At 52.2% G+C, this 23,804-nt stretch overlaps 1 protein-coding gene across 3 annotated transcripts; it reads left to right on the top strand.

The window, feature by feature from the left end:
* Positions 1 to 6,159: 6,159 nt before the first annotated feature.
* Positions 6,160 to 18,248, top strand: LOC124246685 (keratin, type II cytoskeletal 1b-like). 3 transcript variants are annotated; one of them, XM_046675119.1, is made up of 9 exons: positions 6,160 to 6,834; positions 10,636 to 10,850; positions 12,021 to 12,081; positions 12,603 to 12,698; positions 13,633 to 13,797; positions 15,245 to 15,370; positions 15,490 to 15,710; positions 16,143 to 16,177; positions 16,604 to 18,248. In XM_046675119.1, the coding sequence occupies exons 1-9, from the start codon at positions 6,271 to 6,273 to the stop codon at positions 16,900 to 16,902; spliced, it is 1,782 nt and encodes a 593-aa protein (XP_046531075.1). In that variant the 5' UTR covers positions 6,160 to 6,270; the 3' UTR covers positions 16,903 to 18,248. The 3 variants fall into 3 exon arrangements, with proteins under 3 accessions (XP_046531075.1, XP_046531083.1, XP_046531091.1); XM_046675127.1 differs by lacking the exon at positions 16,604 to 18,248 and adding an exon at positions 16,497 to 16,588 and having other exon boundaries at positions 6,161 to 6,834; XM_046675135.1 differs by lacking the exon at positions 16,604 to 18,248 and adding an exon at positions 16,493 to 16,524 and having other exon boundaries at positions 6,161 to 6,834.
* Positions 18,249 to 23,804: the final 5,556 nt, after the last annotated feature.

Below are 23,804 nucleotides of genomic sequence, written 5' to 3' on the forward strand. Positions count from 1 at the left end.
ACCTAATGTGGATGTGTGTGCGTATCTTCTTCATAACGCATGGTCCTCGTTAGCATAAAGGACTGATGAAGGATGTCAGATAAACAGAAAGAGAGGATGCACCCATGGGCATCACAGAAACTCTTGGCTATGTAAACACACGGCTGCAAGAGAGCCCTGAGCTCACCAGGCTAGATACACACGACAGATAACTGCAGCTTCGAGAGAAAGGTCTAGCTCTAGAGTGAAAAGCTGACCTGGAATTCAGAGAGAGGGAAGCCCAGGGGCTGTCCCACTGCAGCCTCACCTCTCAGAAGCAAACCCACTGTTGCCACATGCGGCAGGAGAGGGTCGCCTTTATCCTAGCGACAGAAGACATGCTTTTGACTCGTTTCAAACCTACCAAGAAATTGGCTTGTTTCTTTAAGAAGATGATTAAAGAAAAGCTTTTCTGCATCTTTGGCACAATTTGCAACATCTTTTCTTGCTCATGATGACGTTCTGATTTGTTAAGGGAAGCTGGCTGGAAAATACAGTTTGGTTAAAGCAATCCGCATCCATTGTGCACCGATATAATAATCGGTGAATGACGCTCTCGTGTGATCTGCCTGGCACTCTGCCAGCGGCTTCTTATAAGTTAACTCACTGAATCTTCACAGAGGCAGGCAGAGTTATTACCTCCACTTTAGAAATGAGGAAACTGAGGCACGGAGCGGTTCATGAGCTTATCTGGGGTCATACGACCAATAAGGGGTGAAACCAGGATTCAGACTCCAGCAGCCTGAGCCCAGAGCTTCCCTAAACCGCTTCAGGAAGCAGAGAGTGATCCAGCACCGTGGGAAGCTCTCAGGTCTCGGCATCAGGCTGCCGGGGGTGATCTGGGCCTAGCACCCTGTGCAACCGGGCACGCTGCCCGAGGTCCCCCGCCCCTCCTACCCCGCTCAGTCTCCTCGGGAAAATGTGGCTGTGCAGGTTGGATGATGTCATCTGTTTAACTCCTGGTACACTGTAAGAGCTCAAAAAAGGGTCACTACTATTTATGACCATTTCAGGAACGCAGCCATTCCTTAAACGGAGGGGATGATGATAAATTGTTAATTCCTTGTGTTTGTTTAGCTCTGTAATCTCTGCCCCCATGGGCAAGGTGAGATCTGATCTGGGATTTTCCCACAGGTTTCATACTTTCCCCATGGATTTGGGATTCTGGTCCCTACCCCACCACTGCCTAGCCCTGGTACCTTGAGTCTGTCTCGTCTCCTTCTTTGATCCAGTACAGAGACGCATCCTCTGCCCAGACAACCCCAGCTCCCTGCTGGGGCCTCACAGTTTCTCTTGGAGTTCAATCCAAGTCAAGCCTGCAGCTTTATTTTCCTTTGGGCCCACACCTGTTCCGCTGCTCCCTTTCCTCAGAGATGAGAGAGAGTCGCCAGCTTTATAAACAGGTGTATAAACAGTCGTGACTTCCAGCACGGTGGATGGAGGAGCTTAATGTGCCTGGGACAATATTGTCTCTGGACTGTGGCCATGGGAATGGGCAGCACCGCTCTGAGACCTTGCGAGGGCTTCTGGCCCGAGAGCACCTGTCGGGTTTGATGAGAGAGAGGGAGACTGCCTGATCCTTAGTTTCCATGGGTCCCTGGGATTCTAGTCGAAAGGATGTCAGAGGTGGGGTGTTGGCTGGTTTGAGGCCTGCGGATGAGGTCGAAGGCTTCGGTGACACCCCAACACCCACCCTAACCCAGAAATCAGGAGAAGGGGCCACCAGGGGTGCTCCCGTGCCCGGCACCCCCTTCCTGCCTTGGATGCAGGCCGGTTGAGCTGGGAGGCGGAGCTCCCGTCTGCCCATCTCCCCTGGGAGCCGGGAGCTCAGGGGCTGATGGGAGCTCCTCGTAGGCTCCCGTTCTTTCTTGGATTGGGAGGGAGGATACCTAAGCTCTAGCTACAGTTGTACCACCAACTTTCCCCTGTGACTTTGACCTAGTCCTTTCTTCTCCTTGTACCTATTTCTTTCTCGTAAAATGAAGGCGCTGGGCCGATGGTCTCTGTCACCAGTTCAGGTCTGCCACGAAATGCACGGAGAATAGTGGTCTGAGGGTGTGCGAAGCCAAGGCTGGGAGCTTTGATTCAGTCCCAGGACTCTGCTCTTCCTGATCCCTGTCACATCCCTGCCTTCCTCTGCTGCCCAGGGGTCTAAAAGCTCCTATTTCAAGATTAAAGTCTGCACGGGGCTGCAGCTCTCCGCTCCTTCGTAGGCGGAAACTGGCGAGTGAAATTCTCCTTCCTTCCCTGTCTCTGCCCAGGGGCCCTGCCTCTGTCCCCACACCCCTGCCCCACTTCTGAGCTGCCCTGTGATACCCCACTTTCAGACTTGGGAGATGCAGGGTGCGATGGGGAGGCCCTGCCAGTCACACCAGCAGCTCCTCTCAAATCCTGCCTCTCGCTGCTGCCCGAGACTGCGATCTGGTGGCTGAGAACTGCCCTGGGACTTGCCCTCTTGGCAGCCCTGGGTCTCAGTGCCTGAGGGACCAGCAGGCCAAGTGGAGCCCGCAACCAGCTTCGCCCCTCCTTGTAAGGAGAGTCCTGGTGGCAGGTGGGGAGAGATGAGGAGAGGAGGAAGGGGACCCCTCACTCCAAAGACCCCACCTCCTCCACAGTCCCCGTGGGTTCCAGAGCAGGAGTGCGGGGGTCCAATCTCCGTTCCACCACTTGCATCTGTGTGTTCTTGGAGAAGTAACTTTATCCCTCCAAGATTCCTTTTCTCCGTCTGTAAAATGAGGATAATAAGAATACCTTTCTTATAAGGGTGGTTTTTAGATTTAACGAGACTATCCGTGTTATTGACCTAGCGCAGAGCATGGCCACCCGAGAGCACTCTGAAACGGGTGAACTATTATTACTATGATCATTGTTATTCTTTTGTCCTTGGACCACATGGAATTTCTTTCATCCTTCTGCTTCCTGCAAGCCAGTGGTGTTCAAACTTGTCTGCCCATTAAAACCACCAGGGACCTTTTAAAAATTCCAAAGCCCAGCCTGTACCCAGAGCAGCGAAGTCTCCAGGGGTGGGCACGGGCACCCGTGGTTTCGAAGCTCTCCAGGTGATTCCAAGGGGTAGTAAGTTTAGAAACCACTGCTCTGTGCCGTCCAAAAGGTTGAGGAGCTTCCTTTAGGGGTGGCAACTTATCCGAGAAACCTCACCCACCACCTGATGTTGGCCTGAGGTCGAGGACCTCCTTTGGATGAGTAAAACCTCTCCTGCTTCACTTTAAGCGAGTTTCTGGTTTGAGGGAGCAGAGAATGGCTGTCACTCTACACCAGTGGCTCAGGTGGTGGTATTTGCTGGGCACTCCTGCCCCAGCCCTTCACGGGAGTGACAGCAGCCCACCAGGGGCCATCAGCTAACAGGAGATAGTCTGGGGGTTGGCATTGGGTGCTGGCAGCTGGTCACACCCTGAGACAAAAGGCTTCCTAAATTCTGCTTCCTGGAAGTTCCTCTTTTACTTTATCACAATTTAATAATTCCCCATTTTCAGCAGGAAGGTAAATATCAACCTGGGTGAGCTTCCTATTTACGCAGTTGGCAACAGAGACGTATGTGAAGAGGTTAACTACGTGCATCCTTCATAACACGGGTTGAAAGTGAGTGAGGCAAAAAAGCATGGCAGCAGGTGAGAGGGAGGCGGGCTCATGTGGTCTAGAGTCTTCAGGGAAGGCTGCCTGGAGGTGGTGGGGAAGGTGGCTTGTATGACTCTTTGGGGTTTCCAATAGGCTCTTCCGTATTTGATCTCAGCTGCTCACTAGTCCGCCTGTGAAGCTGGTATTATTCTCCTGAAACTACAGGCCAGGAAACTGAGGCTCAAGAAGTCAGGCATCTGTGCAAGCCACGGGGCCGGGAGAGGGCAGGGCCAAGATTCAAAGCCATGTTTTGAGAGGCCCAGTCCAAGGATCTTTCACCACACCACTGTTGCTTCCTGCCTGGGACCTGCCGTCCCATCTCCAGATGCCCCGGTTTTCTCTGTCTCTTCCTGACTCAAAATCCTTGCCTCTAGGCAACTCTCTTATGCTGACCCATCCCAATCTGGAGCGCCACTTCCCTTTCCTTGCTCAGGCTCAACGGGCTTTCTCCTTATGTCTCCTGCGCCCGGGCGCTTCCCTCTCCCACCCAGAGCTCCCCATGGGGGTTAGGCTCAGGACGAGGGCTGTGGAGCCCAGAGGTGCCAGGACTAAGGTGGCAACTGTCCTGACTTGCTGGGGACCGCCCTGGTTTAAGCACTGAAATTCCAGGAAAAGCCGGACAGTTGGTCATGCTACCAGGATCTGAGCGTAGCTATGTTTACGCTTGTTTGGTGTATTATGCTGTTCTGTGCTTTTTCACAGGCCTGTAGCATTGACTTCATGAGAAATAGATACTCTGATTCCTTTGAGTAGCTGAGGCTCTAGTGTGGACAACTTGCCTAAGATCACAGGCCAGTAACAGCAGGGCTGGGCGCTGAAACCAGCTCCTGCCACTGTAGATTTCAGTCTTACTTTCTATTCTATCCCACAAACTAAACAGGTCCCCAGCAGACAGGAGGGCGTGGAGGCTGGAGGCTGCCCGCAGAGCCCCTCCCAGTCCGGGGATGCCTTCTGCCCACCACAGCGCCCAACGGCGCTTGTGTTCTTTCCCACCGCCTGCCTCTTCCCACCTCTATAGCTGTTGGCAGCTGTGATTTCAGCTCCAGCGTTTGCAAAAATATTTGCTTATTGCACAAATAACAAAAGAAAAGGACATTTTAAATAGTAGGAAGAAAACCTCCTACAATCCTTAATAAAAACAATCTACTTTCTATATTACTTTTTAAGCCTACCTTCTTAATTTTTATGAGTTCATAGCACAGACACCATTGTGTATTTATCTTCCTTCCTTCAACATTGTATCGCTAGTGTTTTCTAATGCTGCTACATGGTCTCCATGATGATAATTTTAAATAAATGTTTCCAAGTGGGTAAGCCATCATTTAGCTATTTTTCTGAATCTGGAGTGTTTTTCCTCCAAGTTTTTAAATTATTATTATTGTTATTAAGTTTTGGATGACATTCACCATCTATTTGAGTCCAGAGGGCAAACACACATTTTTGTTGGCTGACACTGGCATTTGCTGAATGAGCTTCGCCCATGCTTGCTGTCTGGGTCAGTGCTCCGCAGAATGTGGGCCCGCACACCCACACGGGGCCGTGGTCACTGCGTTACTGGTTTGAGAGAACACAAACACAGAATTTGAGAATAACTATTTAGGAGCTTAATTACTCTTTTTTCCTTTTACCAATAGAATAATTTTATATCTATTGAATCTAAAAATAAAACACTGGGGCTTGTATTTTGTATATCTTAAAAAAAAAATCTCCTTTGAAGGGTAATTCATTTTATTCTATTGTAGCGTTGGTCTACAATAGATTGGAAATGGGAAAAAAGAAAAAAGAAAAGGAGAGAGACTTTGGGATAGTTTGTCTTTTGGTCTAGAAGACAATGTTAGGTCCTGGCTGATGCTCGGTGAACCTCCAGTCACAGAGCTTTAGTGCTCGGGACCTCGTCTGTTTCGTGTTTGCGGAGCCCGAAGCGTATGGAGCAGCGCGTGATGCACGCGGCCAGATGTAGGCAGTCACGGGCAGAGTCCTCTGCTTTCACTTGCACTCAATGACCACAAACCTGTGTTTTCATGTGATAAAAATCTGGGGTGTGCCTGGGGACGATAAGAGAGGGGAGCAGAATCAGGGTGTGGGAGGTCAGAACAAGACTTTTGCCCCACCAGGATATTGCGATGGCAGTAGATGTCTCCACCCTTGTCCCAGCTGTGGTTCCAAGACAGGTGGACAACCCCAGCTTCGCCCCAGATCTCCCGGGCACACCCCAAAACAAACAACTCAATGGCAGAGTTTCTTAGGAAGATATCGGCTAATGATTTGGAGGAAACTGTATATGAGTTTCTAAACTTGATCCTGAGAGATTATTGCAGTCTGATCTCTAAATGGCAAGAGATGAGTGATAAATGATCAAGTTGGGGAAGTTTGTCTACAGTGCAATTTCTGCAACTCCTAGGTGTGAGGTTTTAAGCAGATGTTGCTGGCAGGCAAACTAAACATGAATACTCCCCTCCCAGGATTCGGAAGGTGCCCAGCCCAGTGAGGGCCTGTATATATAGGGACTGAGCCAGATCTCTTGCCAAAGGAGTCAGAGCTCCTTTTGCCCCTGGTCTCCGCCTCCTTCCAGCTGGGCCCTTTCTCCTGGCTGCTTCTCTGGATGCTCCAGTAACCATGAGCCGCCAGTTTAGTTCTCGGTCGGCGTTCAGCTCAAGGAGCAGACGGGTTTACAGCGTTGGCTCTTCTGCAGGCTCTGGTGGTGGGAGTCGGGCTGTGGGGTCTGTGTGTCAGGCCCGAGGGAGGTGTGGCAGTGGTGGGTATGGGAGCATTGCGAGGGGGTTTGGCTCCAGGAGCCTCTACAATCTGGGTGGCAGTAAAAGCATCTCTATTAAGCTGGTGGGGAGAAACACCAGTGGATTCTGCCAGGGCGGGAGAGCAGGAGGGGGATTTGGAGGGAGCAGAAGCTTTAGGGGTGGTGGTGGCTTTGGGGGCGGTGGCTTTGGAGGTGGCGGCTATGGAGGAGGTGGTTTTGGGGCTGCTGGGTTTGGGGGTAGCAATTTTGGGCTTGGGGGCTTTGGTCCTTCTTGTCCCCCGGGAGGCATCCAAGAGGTGACCATTAACCAGAGCCTCCTACAGCCACTTCACCTGGAGGTGGACCCTGAAATTCAGAGGGTCAAGACCCAGGAGCGGGAGCAGATCATGGTCCTCAACAACAAGTTCGCCTCCTTCATTGACAAGGTGAGTACCCCAGGGGCAGGCAGAGTCTCTGGTCTCTGACCAAATGACTGAGAGGGCCTTGTGCCCTGCCATCTCTCGCCACTCAGTGTGGTGGTGATAATCACTTCCAGATGTGTGTCCTGGGGTCTTAAGAAAGCATTTGCCTAATTTAGGCCTCAACTTGACTTATTGAGGAGATTTATCTCTATCTTTTCCTTTTGGCAAGAAAGCAGATAAGAGGAATGAAAATACCAAACAAACAAAATACATGATGTAGTAACCTCATTCTCATTCATTATTCACTTTGCAACCATCCATCCATCCACCCATCCATCCATCCATCCATCCATCCACCAGTACACCCACCCATCCACCCATCCACCCATCCACCCATCCATCCACCCATCCACCCACTCATCCACCCATGCATGCATCCATTCACCCATCCACCCATCCACCCACCCATCCACCCATGCATCCATCCATTCACCCATCCACCCATCCACCCATCCACCCATCCACCCATCCACCCATCCATCCACCCATCCACCCATCCACCCATCCATCCATCCATCCACCCATCCATTCACCCATCCAGCCCACAAACATTTACTTAGCATTTACTATATGTCAGACACTGTGCCAGGTGCTACAGGGTGACTAGGACACAGGTCCTTCGATGGCAGTGACTCTTGACCCTAGTTTCTGATCTGGTCTTCTTGCTTTCACCCTTAATCCCATCCAGCCTATTCTCAGCACCACCTTTAAAAATTCATCACATCACTCCTCCATTTGAACCCTCTGTTGGCTTCTTGTCTCATTTGGAATAAACGCTAAGATCTTATAAGCCTCTACATGATCTGGCCCTCCACTCCCCAGATGCTGCTAACCCCTGGCTTGCAGTTGTGAGAATTAGGCAATGTTGCCACCACCAGGTGGAATAGCTCTCAGGCTGCAAGGTTTAGTGAGCAGAGTGAGGGCTGCAATTTAGCTCCCCAGGGTACAAACTCCCTGCAGTGGCCCTGCACGCCCTTTCTGACTCCTCTTCTGCGTTCTCCTTGCTTACCAGTGCCTTATTGCATTCTTGCATCTTCCAGCATCCCAAGCATGGTCCTACCTCAGGGCCTTTGCACTTGCCATTCCCTCTGTTTGGAACTCCTCCCTCCAGAGTGGTCTGGCCTCCCCCATCACCTCCTTTAGGTCTTTGCTCACGTGCCATTGTCTCAGTGAGACCTTCCTTGCTTTCCCCCATACCAGCATCCTTATCCACCTTCCCTGTGTTACTTTTCACCATAGCCCCTACAGCCATTTGACATACCAGGTATTTCACATGTTTGTTTCTTTACAGTCGTCTCTGAATAGAATGTAAACTCCTGAAAAATGAGTTTTGTCTGTTTTGTTTATAATTGAATCTCCAACACCCAGAATAGTGCCTGGCACATGAAACTGGCTCAATAAATATGTGTTGAATGAAAAACTGAGTCAGCCCTTCAGGTGTCAGGCTGGGACCCTCAGAGAGTGGGAATAGAGACGAAGGCTTTTTTAGAACTGACAACAAAGGAAAGAGACCTCAGGAAGGAAGGAGGGGTCCAGCTCTTTCCATGGGGACACTGGCCTGGCTTGTTCAGCTGAGCTCGAATCCTCTATGCCAGGGTAGGGAGTGGCCTGCGCAGTAGTAGCAGGCAGTTCCAATGCCCTCAGCATCTCCTTAGTCCAGGACACTTCTGAACTGTCTTCTCTGTGTTGGGCACCATATGTCCATGGGTCTCAGTGCCCTGTGTCCACTGGGGAACAAAGAGGCATGGGGCTGCTTTCCTGGGGCTCACACCCCAGCAGGGGAGGGACACACTAAAACAATGCCAAAAGAACACAAATCACGATAGATGCTACGGGGAAACAACAGGGGTGTGAAGGGACAACGCCAGGGGATGCCATCTTAGTGGTGATCTAACAGGAGTTAGGCAGGCAAAATGCTGGGGAGAGCCGGCTGCTGCGGCCCCTGGGGTCAGTCACTGTGGCGGGAGAGTCCCAAGTGGGAGGCGGAGGGGCACAAGAGGCTGAGTGGGGTGTGCTTTTCCCAGTAGGAAGGTCAGCTCAGTAGGATGCTAAGTTTTATCTGTGTTATCTGAGCTTCCCCTGAGTATTGCCAATGGGACACAGCCAAGGAGCATTTTGGGGGACCTGGGGAAAAAGCACAATGGCTTTCATTGATTTTTCTAGTGGATAAATTCCATGAAAACTGCCTGGCACGCCCTGAGCCAGCCCCGGGCTTTGCAGTGCGGGTGGCCTGATGAGAACCCCATTTCTTTTGCTGAGCTCCTGAGACACCGCGCTTGGGGCAGAGCACCCAGTGGGGTCCCACCACCCCCGTGCTGTCTGAGTGGAGATTTCCCGTGGGACCGTAAGATTCTTTCTTTTGGTTCCCACAACACGGAGCACAGGGCTGTGATCGAGTGTCGGATTGGTCTCTCCACCCCTGGGAAGTGGCGCCAGGGTAAAACTGGCGGGGTGGCAGGTGTTTCTCACAGGGGTGTTCTGAGCTGTGCCGGCAAAGCTGTGCGAGCTGGCTGCCTCATCTCCTGCTTTGATAAAGTGAACAAACCTGGGTCATGGGAAAGTGTTCTCTGCGCACATTTTCCAGCCTAGAGTCAGAACCCAAAGAGAGTTACCAAGGGTTGGGACCTCAGACTGGGGGGACTCAAGGGCTGGGGATCCTGGGCACCCTCCTTAGTGCCACATTGTAGGGGAGTGTCTTCAGGGTTCTGTTCTGACAGCACAAAGCAGTGGGTTTGCCCCCATACCCAGCTCCCAGATGGATTCTGGAGGGGACGTGTGTGTGTGTGTGGGTGTGTGTGTACAAGCACCTGAGCACAGCATAGAGGCATCCACCGTCTTCACCTAAGACCTGGGTGGGTGGGTGGGGGCTCCATCTGTAGGCAGAGGGAAGGTGAGGGTCGATCATTATCATGCAAAGGGCAGTCCACGCACTTGGTCTGCACGGCCAGTCAGCTCTCTGGATCCTGTGCCTGACCTCTGTGTCCGCAGTTTTGGGGGAAGAGGTAGCGAGACCCTAGGGTGATGCCCCCTCTCCATTCTCTGAGCTAATGAAGGAAATAGCGATGTGGGTATTTCCCAAACACTAGGCAACCCCAAATCCTTACTTTGGGGCACTAGAACGCATTATACCACATTACAAAACTGAGAGCATTTACTTTTTAAATTCTGTCTGGGTTATAAAAGCATTTAAGTGACGTGACTTTCCTGAAAAACATACTGGCAGGCAGTGGTGGGGGCGGGGGGGGCCTGCAGGGTGAGGACACTCAGGCAAGTCTGCTCAGGGATCAGTTTAATATCCTAAGCCAAATTCTTCCCTCCTCTTAAGTTCTCCTCTCCTCAATCGCATAAGGCATTTCAACCACAAAGAGAGAGGAGCCTTGCATGTGTTAGTGACTCACATGCTCCGGTCACCACTTCCTTCTGCTGGCATGATGATCTGGGTGCAGGGAGCGACAGCTCTATGACGTAAATGGCCGCAGCTGAAGGAGACAAGGCCCTCAGTTGGAAGGGATTTACCTTCTGCACCAGAGTCAGCTTAGTGTTAATTTCAGGCAAGTTGAACTTACAGCCACTGGTCAACCATCAGAAAGCACCCTGCGTTTGTGTGTCCTGGTCCTGGAGAAGGGGAAGCTCTCTGACCCCTGCAGAGGCCATCCTGGTTCTCAGAGGTCTGGTTATGCCCTGGGGCTGTCTGTCCTCCTCCCTGTGGGGGAGCTTCTTGGACCCACGGCCACAGTCATGAACTTGGAGGTCTCTTGCTTTTAGGTGCGATTCCTGGAGCAGCAGAATCAGGTGCTACAGACGAAATGGGAGCTGCTGCAGCAGGTGGACACGTCGACTCGGACCAACAACCTGGAGCCCGTCCTGGAGAAATACATCAGCGAACTGCGGAGGCAGGTGGATTTCCTCAATGCGGAGCAGATGCGCCAGAACACAGAGATCAGGAGCATGCAGGATGTCGTAGAGGACTACAAGAACAGGTGAGGCTCCAGGCAGCGCAAAGGGGTCGGGGAGGAGATGGCAGGGAGCTCATTCATGGGGCAAGACATCCTGCTTTAGTGTTAACGTGCAAACGGTGGTGGTTTCAGGGCCACGAGGGCTCTGCACTGCACAACCGCAGGGGGCGCCATTTTGCATATGGTGGCCCTGGTAGGATGGTATTGCCAGTCAGCTCTCAACTGCATTGGATGAGGAGGGGCAGATTGACTTTACGGATGTTGGAGCTAGATGAATCTGCGTTTCGGTGTGGGCTTTGCCACTCTCTGGCTGCCTGAAAGTTTGTCTTTCTAAGACTTTAGCACTCACATTGGTGACCCTCCTTGTTGGGTCATTGTGAGGGGTCTATCTGTGGCTCTCAAACTTTAGTGTGTACCAATTTGTTAAAAGCAGATTGATTGAGAAGGTCTGGGGTGGCGCCAGGGTGTTTGCATTTTCTAACGTTTCCAAGCGATGCTGATGCTGGTGGACTGAGAACAGCTGATTCGGATGCAAGTATTTTTAGTAAGTTATTAGGTTATGTCTGCACATACTAGCACCCAATAAGCACTAACTATCATTAATAATAATGGTAGGGGTGACAGAACTTGTCTAATTCTACATCAGCTGCCTTGGCACTGGGCGGGCATCTGAGCGACTCCTGCTCCCGAAGCTGGGGCTGCAGGGTGCTTCTCTCAACATCACCCTGACATGCTTATTGCATCGGGCCAGCAGAGTCAAGTGTCTGTGAGTTGACAAGGGAGAGACGAAATTCACGTGGAAGGTGTTAGGGGGCAGAATTTTAGGTGGAATTTTTTTCTCTTTAAAAAAATTTAGTAAAAATGCTTGTCACTTGAGGTTCTCAATTAAAAAAATGATTGAGCTTGACAAATTTACAAAGGTAAAACATCAAAATAAAAATGGACATTTTGGGGGCATTCTATGTGGCTCTGGGTTTTCAACGTTGAGTCATTTGTTATTCTCTCCGTTGACCTGGAGAACCAGGAGGTGGTTCCAGCTGCTTGTCAGGGAGAGTGGCAGGTCCTGGTGGGGGACAGCCAGAGTCCAGGACAATAAAAGTTTGGGAAATTCCAAGCCTCTCGCTGCAAGGAGAAATCTCAAGGAGCCAAGGCCGGCCCCTGAAGCCTGTGTGTATTTCTTGTGTCACCCCGCAGATATGAGGAAGAAATCAACCGAAGGACCAGCACTGAGAATGACTTTGTTGTGCTGAAGAAGGTGAGGGATGGGGGTGTTGCAAGGGGGACTATGGGCCCAGGAGGCTGAGCAGAGTGAGCAATTCCTGTGGGATGCTACATGACCGAGGGATGGACAGGGTGACCTCGGGGGCCAGTCTGCTGAGTGTGTTGCCCAAATCCTGGGGCCCTTACACTGAAGGGGAGAGTCTGAAAGTGATGCTAATGTGAATCTTTAGCAACCCTGGAGTTTTTATCTTTCCAAGGTCCTGAAAGTGAAATTAAATTAACTGACAGCTTTTGAGTGTCCATTATGTGTGGCCTTGGGACCTGGGGACCGACCTGGGGTGTTGTGTGTGACTGACCAAGAGGAGGAGCTTGGTGTCACACTTCCTTCTGGCCAGTAAAAGCCAGGGTTTACAGGCGTCTTATTTGAGTGAGGTGAGGAAATTTGCAGGCAAAGAAATAAACCCAGAGGGCTTTGCCACTTGTCCGGGCCACCTAGCCAGCTGGTGGGAGGCAGCGCCTGGCAATAAAGTCAGCCTGTCTTTGCTTGCTGTTCAGGATGTGGATGCTGCTTACATGAGCAAAGTGGACCTGCAGTCCAAGATGGACGTTCTGTTTGGAGAGGTCAATTTCCTGAAATACTTATTTCAGACGGTGAGTTCAGTCCTCACGGGAAACCCTTCTCTTTTCTCACATCTCACAAGAGTTGTGAGTTCTTGGGTCACCTCAACTCTGGGGGCCCAGAGTCAGCCATCCTCTCAACCCCTGGTGCTCAGAATTCCTGGGTGGGGGCACTGGAGATGGGAGGCAGGGCAAATTCCAAGGTAGGAGAAGGTGGAGTTGTCCCCGCTTCTGTCTGGGAAATGAGGTTGACAGGGGGACATGCAGGGGCAAAACCAGCCAGAAATCTTCATCAGCTCTGGGAAGTCAATGGGGCTATAAGGGACTCTGAAGGATAAGGCAGCGTGGACTAAAGGGACAAAGATGAAGTCTGCAGTGGTGAGGGATAGTCTGCTCCTACCTTCCCTCCACCCCCATCCTACAGTCACCTGTGTCTAACTGGGGGCACCTGCTCTGGACGCGATGCAAGGAGCTTTACCATGTCTTGGGCATCTCCATTCCACAGAGGAGAGAACTGAGGCACTGAGGGATTCAGTTACTTGCTCAGTCAATGGTAGAGCCCAGACTCAACAGTGAGTGTGAGTGGCTGCACAAGTGGAGTCCATCTTACTGCTTCTTAGAGCTCATGTAGCTTCAAGGAGCAAGGACCTCTGCCTGTCAGAGGTCCCTGCCCAAGATGGCGGCCAACCAGAGTAAGGCAGGGAGAGAGGGCACTGTGGTGGGCAGCTGGTGTCTATAAGGACTCCAGTGCAGGCTCCTTTCTTCTCCCTGAAGGCTAGGTCTGGCCGCCTTTACCTTTAGTTAAGGTACCCCTCAGCGCACAACAACTATTCAAAGAACTTTCCCCCAAGACTCCCATATGGCCATGGCTTCTGGCTTCCCCAGAGAGCCTTGAGGGGGCAGAAGAGGGAAACTGAGGCCCCAGGAGGAGAGTGGAAGGAGCCAGCGTGTGCTCCATGCCTTGTAGGAGCTGTCCCAGATGCAAACCCACATCAGTGACACCAATGTCATCCTGTCCATGGACAACAACCGCTCCCTGGATCTGGACAGCATCATCGACGCAGTGCGGACTCAGTACGAGCTGATCACTCAGAAGAGCAAGGAGGAGGCCGAGGCGTTGTACCAGACCAAGGTGAGCATGGCTGCCCCCGGCCAGACTTGGTATCCCAAACCCAGACAGACCTCCAGAACTTGTGCTGTCTTTGTCCTATTTCTAAAGTAAAACTGTTTGTTATAGAAAATTTAGAAATTACAGATAAAGGTTACTCATATCCCTTGACCACTATTAACATGTCAGCATACTTTCTACCGGTTCCATGTAGCCAACATTTACTGAAAACTCATGTGTGCCAGGCAGCGCACTGAGAGCTGTATGTACATTATTTCATTTACTCCTTACGACAACCCGATGGGGTGAGGATTTCATCGTGTCTATTTTATGGATAGTAGAGTATGAGGTCACCTAATTTCTCTAAGCTCTTGTGGCTGGTGAGTGGCAGAGGCAGAACTCAACTCAACTCAGCTGTGCTGTCTAGAAACCCATGTTCTCAAACACCATTATGGTTTTCACTTGTATTTTTCATAACAATATCTTTTAAAATAGAGTTTTTACTTTTCTCTTTCACTCGTCACTCATGAATGACTTTCTGTGACACTCAGTATTCTACGTTGTTTTCCGTGGCAGCGTGGTCTTCCGTGCTAAGGACATACCCTCACTGATGAGATAAACGTCTGTGTAGCTAAGTCTTTGGGCTCATCTTTGGTTAATTCTTTAACTTAAATTAGCCTGGATCATTCTGGAAGGTGAAGGCTCTGTAGTTGTGTCAAAGCCGTTCACTAAATTCTGAACACCAGGCACTTGAGATCTGCTTTGTGGATCACCTGTGCCCACCTCCAATCCTGGCTGGCCTCTGTCCCACTGTCCTGTAGGCAGGTGTGCTGAGTGTCACGATTTCAGTGTCAGACGGGGGAGGTGAAGGTCAACAGTGAAAACAGCAGCAGACTTTCCCTTGAGCCAACCCCACTCTTGCTTCCTTCAGAGTCGTGGCCGTGGGTAGAGTTCCTATTGATGGGGCCACACAGACACAGAAACGGAGACAGAGAGGAAAATGTGAATAAACGTGGAGCTGAGGGCCTCTGGGGAAGTGAGGTCCTGCCTGCCAGGCAAATCGTTCTGGAAAGGGCGGGAAGAATATGGTGGGGTGGAAAAAGTGAGGGGTCCCAGGGCGGGCAAGGGCCAGCGTGAAAGCTTAGACATGGGGAAAAGGAGGTAAAAAAGGGCATCCAGAAGCAAGTTTGTCTGTCTGGGATGTGAGTCTGGCCCAAAGACTGATGGGAATGAGGGAGGTTTGATATAGATATGTGTGGTGTGCATGTGTGTGTGGTGTTGCAGCTCAGACAAGGGAGGTTTGGTACAGCTGTGAGCGTGTGTGTGGGGATCACAGCTCTGGGGGGCTTTCTCAGGGAACTTTCCCTGCGGGGAGCAGCCTTGGACTGGGTCTGGGAGGGCAGACCTGCTCCCTCCTGGAGGGGCTCATGGAGAGCAGCAGGCTGACCACGATGCTGCCTTCGACCCTCAGTACCAGGAGCTCCAGATCACGGCGGGAAGACATGGAGACGAGCTGAAGAACAGCAAGGTGGAGATCACTGAGCTCAACCGCACCATCCAGAGGCTGCAGGCAGAGATCAGCAACATCAAGAAGCAGGTGGGACAGGCGCTCAGGGTGGGCTGACCAGACACGCCGCCTCCCACAGCGCCCGGTCAGCTGGGGCTCCTGAAACTCAGTACCTGCACGGTTCTTCTCCGTGATCATCTCCTGAGCAGATCGACCAGATGCACATGGCCATTTCGGATGCAGAGGAGAGAGGAGAGCAGGCCCTCCAGGACGCACGGCAGAAGATGCAGAACCTGGAGGAGGCCCTGCAGCAGGCCAAGGAGGAGCTGGCCCGGCTGCTGCGTGACTACCAGGCGCTGCTGGGAGCCAAGCTGTCCCTGGACGTGGAGATCGCCACCTACCGCAAGCTGCTGGAGGGCGAGGAGAGCAGGTGGGCCGTGTTCTGGGGGCCAGAATGCAGTTTGCACCCCTGGGGTGGTGGGACTGACTATTTGGAGAGAAGACAACCCCAGCTCTTCAGGGAAGATTGGTAGCCCAGGGGGAGCAGAAACTTCAAGTCAGAAGCAGAGGATATGTGAGTTGGCAGGGTCATCGTCATCATTCTCCTGCCTCTAAGCAGAATGTCCCTAACCCCAACCTACGGCAGCCAGGTGGTGACCCCTCAATGCTAAAAGGCTTCCAGAAAATGCTTAAAATGCCCTCTGGCCCCACTGGCTCTCTGACCCCCCTGCCCGTGCACACACCTTTCCCTGAAGCCTGGGGACGGCTCTCGCTGCCCCCATCATTGCTTCCGATGTCTCCAGGCTGCTGCCCTCCTTCAGGCTCTGCGAGCCCGGCTGATGTGTGTGCTCTGGTTTTACAGGATGTCCGGAGAGCTGCAGAGCCACGTGAGCATCTGTAAGTAGCAGAGCTGGGTGTAGGGGCTGGTGGGTGTTGGGGGTAGGGAGGCTGGGGAGGGTTGGCCAGCAGGGACCTGGCAGGGGGCATTTTAGTTTTCAGTCCTACACAAGGAAAACCGAAGTGAGCAGGCACAGCTACAAAGCCTGGAGATATTCGCTGAAATAAATTGTTAGATTTTAGTTCTTCTTTATCTTAATTTTTATGATGCCTAAGAACAAGCAGTGGCTTAGAACTCTTTAGGGTACATCCGTTTGTTGTATGAAGAATACTTTAACAACGGGAATACTTTCATCCAATGCATCTTTTTGCAAGGCAGTTGCTGCCAGTGATGAAGGATGGAGGAGGCTACCCCGAGGCGGGTGCAGGCGGGTCCGGCCCCCACCCTTCTTCTGACCCCCGCTGGGGCTGCTCTCTCCCTCACAGCTGTGCAGAGCAGCCAGGTGTCCATCAGCGGCGGGGGCGGCGGCGGTGGTCGAGGCTCTGGAGGTTACTGCGGCGGCGGAGGCGGCAGCAGCAGCTCCCGCGGGGGCTACGGAGGGAGCTATGGAGGGAGCTACGGAGGAGGCTATGGCGGGGGCAGTCGAGGGGGTTACGGGAGCGGCAGCGGCGGCGGGAGCTACAGAGGCAGCAGCAAGTTCAGGGGCAGAATCAGCGGCGTCTCCTCCCACGTGCAGATCATCCAAACGTCTACCAACACCTCCCACAAGCGAGTCCTGGAGTAGAGAGAGGGGAAGCCTCCCACGCGCTCCACAGCAGGGCTCTCTCCTGTCACCGCCCCCGCGCCCTTCCCGACCCTCTCTCACTTACCTTTTCCTGATGGGTCTCAGCAGTTTTGCCAATAAATTACACCCTAGATGGCAAGCAGGTGGACAACCCCAGACGGCAGATCTACCTCTGGAGGGCACGGCTGGCAGTCAGAATCACAGCCTGGCACATTCTCAACTCAGACTCCACCCAGCTGGCCCTGCTCCTGTCCCTGGGGATGCCCAGGGGCCCAGTTTGGCCCTGGAGAAAAAGCTGTAGAGCATCTAGAAGGCGGATAATGGAGAGGTGATGTCAAGGACACCAGGTGTCTCCCTCCCAGGCTCCCTTTCCTGCCCTTGGGCTGCTCTGTGAATAATGAGCCATTCCTCAGGGGACCCACAAAACAAGGCCTTTGGGGAGGTAGCTGATGGCAAGGCAAGCCAGCTTGGTAAGGGGACCTCTGTGCCGGGGACCAATTCCTGCCTCTGGGTCTGTGGCCTCACACTTCCCCGCTGATGCGGAGTGTGGATTTGCTGCTCACATCAGACCCCTGTAAGTTGTGTCTGGTCCTGACTTTGAATCTGGGTCTCTGGAAGAATTACCCCCTGGGCAAACAGCCCAACGTGGGAGCATTTCAGAGGGCATGAGTCCTTGTCCACAGGGACGACTGTAATTAGCAGTGAATGGAAGAGTCGATTGACAGGCAGTTAAGTTCTGATCTGTCCTGCGCCTCCTGACCCCTCCGTCCCTTGGAAGCCTGGCCCTTCCTGACCTCTGCTCCATAATGGCCCTCCTGAGAATCGTCCAACAGGCTGGCCGGGTGCAGCCCAGCTCTACTCCATCCTGGTGCCCAGGCCCTGAGGAGTCTGAGGGTCAGACGTGGGTCCTGGACAGTGCGCTCCTGAGTCAGTCTGGAAGCTGGCTGTTATTCTCAAGGCAGCTCCGTGCTCTTTCCTAGACAGCAAAGTCCCATCTGCCTTCTGTTCCCTGTGAGTGAGCATGCCGTGAGGATTTCACTCTTGCTTCTGAGCCTTACATAAGATGCTTGAGATGTGCTGGAGGAGACAGGAAGAGGAAGGTATCTGCCAACTAATGGGCCTTGAGAGAGCAAAGGTGGCTTTGCTTCTGAGAGCTGGCGTCACCTTCACTTGCTTGCTGGGTCCTAACACAACCTCCAAGTTCGCGATTCTCGTGGAGCAGCTGATGGGCTTGGCGTGTGCAGCCTGGGGAGGGCTGGGACTTCATCATTTCCTGGTTGAAGGTTGTACCTTGAAAGGCTTGATATTTTGGGTGTTTCTACAATAAACTTTTCTGTGATTTCAAATTGCTGTTTGGTCAGAAGATGAGTTATTTCTTCTTTAATTGCTGCAGGCCTCTGAAATTATTCATATTTGGGACGTAAAGTTTATTTTTTTATTGCATGAGTAATGCACAATCTTGAAAACCTTACAGACATAATTTTACTAATCCTTAAAGTGGCTGATCATTGAGAAGTCAGTTACACATTTGTTCAGCAAGCAATTATTTATCTCCTACTGTGAGACAGGCAGTGGCCTAAGCACAGGGAATGCAATGTCGAATGAGCACGTTTCTGCATCTCAAGGCACTCACAGCCCAAAGGATGTGTTATGGGGGAGGGGAAGGTTCAGAGGGAGGAGAAATTGGAGTCTGTGCCCCTGTGCACCTTTAGCCTGAGGGTGGACGCAGGGCCTATCCTGTGGACACAGGCAGACACACCACAACAGGAGCAGTGGGGCTGCGGCAGGTGCCAATGCTGAGGGAGGGATGTTTGTTCCTGAGAGGCTCTTGGAGGGCTGGAAAGTGGAGCAGGCTCAGGGGACAGCATGGGGGCAGGCGTGGACAGGGCCTCAGGGAAGGGCCCTTCAGACAGGGGAATAGGCTGCCAGAGACTCAAAGATAAGAGGGGATGAAACTGAGAGGGGGAGACAAGATGCTGAGCTCACTAACCCCGTGGGGGTCACGAGCAGGGGCGTCTTTGATCGATGCCCCTGAGGGAAGCGTAGGTACAGAGATTCAAGAACGGAGGAAGCAAAGCTATCACCTTATTTCATGTGATATTTCTGAGTCTGTGTAAATGAGTCACATAAGAGACGTGACCTACTTTCTCATCCCCTGCAGGAATACAGATGGAATTTGCGTGTGGGATTCATTCAAATATGACTGCTACCCATATCGATAGGATACTGTGTTCCCAGGCACGCCTTACATTCTCTCTGAGAAGTTGCTCCCCATCTCACCTGTCTTGGCAGCGGACCTGTGGGGGAACTGGCTGGGAGAGAGACAGGTGGGCAGAGGAGCTGCCCGAAGGGAAGGAGGGAGGGCGCAGATAGATGTGATGTCTTGCACTTGAAGTCAAAGACCAAGAGTATGGGGACAAGGACGGAAAGACAAGGACGAATACTAGTGGGTGTAAACATGATTGAGAGTATTCAGCTGACGTTGACAGCACATGAGCCAACAGGGTGTGGTGGCTGCTGGGGACAGGCATGAGGACAGGGAGAGAGTAGTGTGCAGAGCCTGCTTTGGCTCTTCTGTAGTCAGACCACTCTGAGGACATTACAAGACAGGAGCCCATTCAGAGGGCAGGGGTCAGGACAGTGGTGGTGGGGGAATGAGAAATCTGGCCTCATGAGGACTGTGGAAGGCGCTGGAGGTCTGTGGGGGAGACGTGACAGCTAACTGCAGAGATCTAAAGAGCTCCCTAGCAGAGAGGGGTTGGCCCCAGCTGATGACTCAGATGGACAGGTGAGAACTGCAGTGGATTTGGCTCAATATAATAAACACCTTTATGTTGATCCTGAGACGGGAGAGGCCATGAGAGGAGTTAGCACATTTCAAGCAGAGGTTGGCTAACCATCTGGCAGGAGGTGGAGGGCGGGAGTGAAGAATGCGTGGGGATACCTGTATGCCAGCATGTCATATCTTTGCTGCCTGAAGAGTTCACATGATGGAGCCTGAGAAAGAAGAAATCCTCTTCTCTATTTTATATTTGGGAAAATCAAGGTCAGATCCCAGGAAAGATCAAGTCATGGAGAGGCCAAGGGCCCAAGTCAGGACTGTAACATGAACCGAAGCTTTCTGGCTCCACCAGACCCGTTCCAGGGGCAGACTGGATTTACTTGGGATCGTGCATGCGTGGTGATGTTCTGAGGGGATCCGAGTAGGCTCTGGAGAAAACACAAGGGCGAGGTCCCATCAGAGATCATCTTTCCCATCCTTTTTCTTCTAGCAGGAATTGTGATCATCCCAGAAAACACAGTCCTGCCTTCTCTCTCCAGAAGCCTTGACCATCTCAATCCTGGAGGACTGGGGGCCAGACAGAAGGAATCATGTGCCCGAGTCTTAGGAATATTGGAACAGAGATTCTGCAGAGCAGGGGCATGAGAAATGTACATCAAGGAGAGAGGAGCTAGTCAAGGAGGATCTCGAAGGCTAAATGAGAATCCTGGATGTGATATGCTGAGCCTGAGCAATGGGGGCTGGCACTAAAGACACTCTGGGAGGTTTCCTGGTAGAAACAATATTCCTGAGATCCTATCAGGAGCATATGCCTCTCACCTCTAACTCACCCTAGTGGAAACAATGAGCAATTGCATGGCCCTTTACCATGTACAAAATGCTCCCACCAGCATTGCCTCATTGGGTTCTCACTGGCCCCTGGAAGAGGGCTGGGGAGACCCCATGTGGGAAGGCTGCGGTCCTTCCAGGGAGCGTGGAGCACTCCATCCCTGCTTCTGGTCAATGCTATTCCCTCACGGCAGATACTCCAAGGGAGGGCCAGGCAGGCCCTCTATTAATCAACGGAGGAGTGGCAGGAGGGAGCCGGGCACCCAGGCAGCAAGACTCTTGGGGACAGTCTGCCAGCTGCTCCTCCCTCTGAGAGGCTGTGGCAGGGCAGGGTGCTCTGGGAATCTAAATTTAATCTCATCAGTTTCTCATCTACATAGATTTTGATCTCGAGACACGGTGAACGGGAGGAGCCACCTTTGGCTCAATAAAATCCTAACTCTGTCTAACCTTGGACAAGGTGGGCGTTTCTGGGCTGGGAAAGTCCTCGGTCTAAGGAAGTCTCTCAGGAATGTCACCTCACCCTCAATTACCGGCCTTTTGGCCCAGGATGTGTCTTCAAATTATGAGTCACATGCTCTGACAGTCCCTCTTTAAGCTCAGTGTCACTCCCATTATTTTGTTCTTCCTGCTGTCCTGGTTTTATCAACTTTCTGATCAGTCCTGGAAACTGTCTTCAGGTTGATCAACACTCTGTTGCAAGGCAGAGCTTGGAGCTTGCATTGTTGGAAGGTTCTAGAGCTTGGAGGATCGGTTGACATCCCAGTGCCAGGCCTGAAGGGGGCTCCGAGGGTGAGGTCTGGTTTCCACGCCTGTCCCAGTGTGTTCAGCCCTGGGGATTGTCCCCACCCTGCAGAGCAGGCATTCCACAGTGAGAGAATTCCCAGTCTAGCTTAGCTCCCTTCGGCTTCGGGTGCACATAGCAGCCCTACCCGTGTGCGATGGGCCCTTAGCTTCCTGATTATAGATTTATGGGTCCCCTCAGACTTTCTTCCACAAGATGGCCTCATTTCAAGAACTTATACTTCCTTTCCAGATCTTTTCACTGTTTCCCATGAAACAGGGGCTCGTTCCAAAGCTTTCCCTGATTGTTATATCATCTTCTGGTTCTTTCCAAATGCAAGAGTGAGAGAGACTCCGCCCTCCTCCCTCTATCTATCATCTACTACATTTCAGTTTCCCTGTAAGGCAGATATAGTCTCTATTTTACAGATGAGAAAACTTAGGCTCGGAGAGGGTAAGTGACCTGCCTAGGGTCACGCAGCTAGAAATTTGCAGTCAGGTGTGGGACCCGGTCTGGCTGACTCCATACCTCAAAATAAGACAACCTCCATCTCGCCTCTTCTCCATGCCCCTCTTTGCCTTCCTCCTTTCTGGCCTCTGCTCTGCTGCAGCACTGTTAGTGCGTGCCTCCTCGGGGCCTCCTTCTTTGCTGTCTGTCCTGAACAGGCGGCCCCCAGTTCTGCACCTCTCTCTCCTGCACAGGGAGCCTCGGCCTCTCTGAGGGTTGCCAGCTTTTGACATCTCACCTGCCTCCCCATTGTCTGTGTTCTCCCTTACCCTCCCAGGCTTCAGCTTTCCCCACTCTCCTGACATTTCCTTCTCCCGTGTCCCCAGGGGAGTCCCACAGGCCCGGGTGACTTGTCATTGCATGTCTCTCTTCAAATCTTTGCTCAGTCCCATCCCTCAAAAAGCTCTCAAAACATCACCACACCCACCCCTGCCCATGCCCACAGCTTGCCTGTGGCAGCATCTCAGTGCTCGGTTCTGGGGGTTGGGGGGGTGTGGGTCCTTGAGACTTGAGGTGTTTCAGTGCTCTGTTATCCAGCACTGAGGGAGGCACCCCTCAGGTGCAGGGGACCGTGTGGGAGGTTGGGGAAAGAGGAGGTTCTGGGGGGGGCACCCAAAGACACAGAGGACTCAGTCTTGCTTTCAGAAGGTTTGCAGAGCAATTGAGGGACCAGTATACACACACACACACATGCACACACACAGTGAAAATGAGCCAATCGATACATCAATGTGCACTTGATTTTGGTAGCAACTGAGATGAGAAAAAGAAACCAACGGAGCAGCTGAGTGGTGTCAATCAAGGTAAACTGCCTGGAGGAGCAGGCCTGTCCACTGCTGGCGGAGCAGAGATGCAGGCATTTGCCCTCAAGGCCTGATGGACTGATAATAGATTCAGGCCCAAGTGCTCAGGAACTGAGACCTTAGGTAGCCTGGAGCTCAACTATGGGTAGGAGTTTGAAGAGAGTTGCCGAGGCAACTGGAGGGCCTTTAGAGAAGAGCAGAGGAGAAGTGGGCTTGGAAGGCAGAGAGGAACAGAAGAGGAATGAACAGTCTGTGCAAAGCCTGGGAGTGGAAAGGTCGAGTGCAAGGCTTCGTGACGGGGATCAGGAAAGCCACAGGTGATGCAGGGGCCGGAGGCTGGCCAGCGGCAAGAGGAGGTCCACGGGAGGAAGGCAGGAGGCAGTTGGGGTCTGACAAGCTTGGGTGTCAGTGACCACCTGGGGGAAGTGGGGCACATATTTTACCCTTTATGAACCTACCTTGTCTTTTCTTTAAAACGGGGCTAATAACTACCATCACATGGGCTTAAATGAGATCTACTCCTAGCACACAGTTGGCGCTTGTAGATGTTAGTGCCTCTTTCATCTTCCATTTTGTCTTTATTTTATAAATGCAGAGCACACAAATAAGCCAGGAATAGGGGCGTGTGGTTAACACCTCTCTCCCATTCTCCATGTGCTTTTTCATATCACCATGCACCCACCACACTCCTAGGACACCGCAGGACACGATGCACTTGGATAGCTGGCAGCATTGCAGTTTCCGGCCCTCCTGGGTCCCCTCAGAAGTGAGCAATGGAGAGAGAACAGGAGTGTGATTCAGAAATTGGAGGATTCCCAGGAATTGATTGCATGACTTGGAGACATTTTTTCCTCTGTTGGGTCTGCCTGCTCACTTCTTCGAGAGGCAGGTTAAACAGGGTGGGGGGTGGGGGGTGGTCTTTCAGTCCCTGTACCTGGGAACATCCTGTGATTCTCTGTGCACTCATTTACAGGAACCAGCTCCACTCGCCTGTCCTGGAGCCTCTTCTCCAGTTTGGGAGGAAGAACACTTGAAATGAAACCAGAAAACTCAGGTTCTAGTCCCAGATGTGTCTTTTCCTGGCTGGAGTGTCTAAGCCAGTCACTTCATCTCTCTGAACCTCGGTTTTCTGTTTTGTAAAGTGGGTGGGAAACAGCTTGACCGCCTAGTTCTCAGGGGCTCCCAGGGATCGTGTTTC

This window comes from Equus quagga, chromosome 1, assembly GCF_021613505.1.
Source record: "Equus quagga isolate Etosha38 chromosome 1, UCLA_HA_Equagga_1.0, whole genome shotgun sequence".
Taxonomy (NCBI): Eukaryota; Metazoa; Chordata; class Mammalia; order Perissodactyla; family Equidae; genus Equus; species Equus quagga.

Bases quoted from the DNA above. Each gene is read 5' to 3' on its own strand.
- LOC124246685 (XM_046675119.1), top strand. From the start codon at position 6,271: ATGAGCCGCCAGTTTAGTTCTCGGTCGGCGTTCAGCTCAAGGAGCAGA. The intron at 12,082-12,602 runs GTGAGGGATGGG...CTTGCTGTTCAG, and splicing joins ACTTTGTTGTGCTGAAGAAG to GATGTGGATGCTGCTTACAT. The intron at 12,699-13,632 runs GTGAGTTCAGTC...CATGCCTTGTAG, and splicing joins TGAAATACTTATTTCAGACG to GAGCTGTCCCAGATGCAAAC.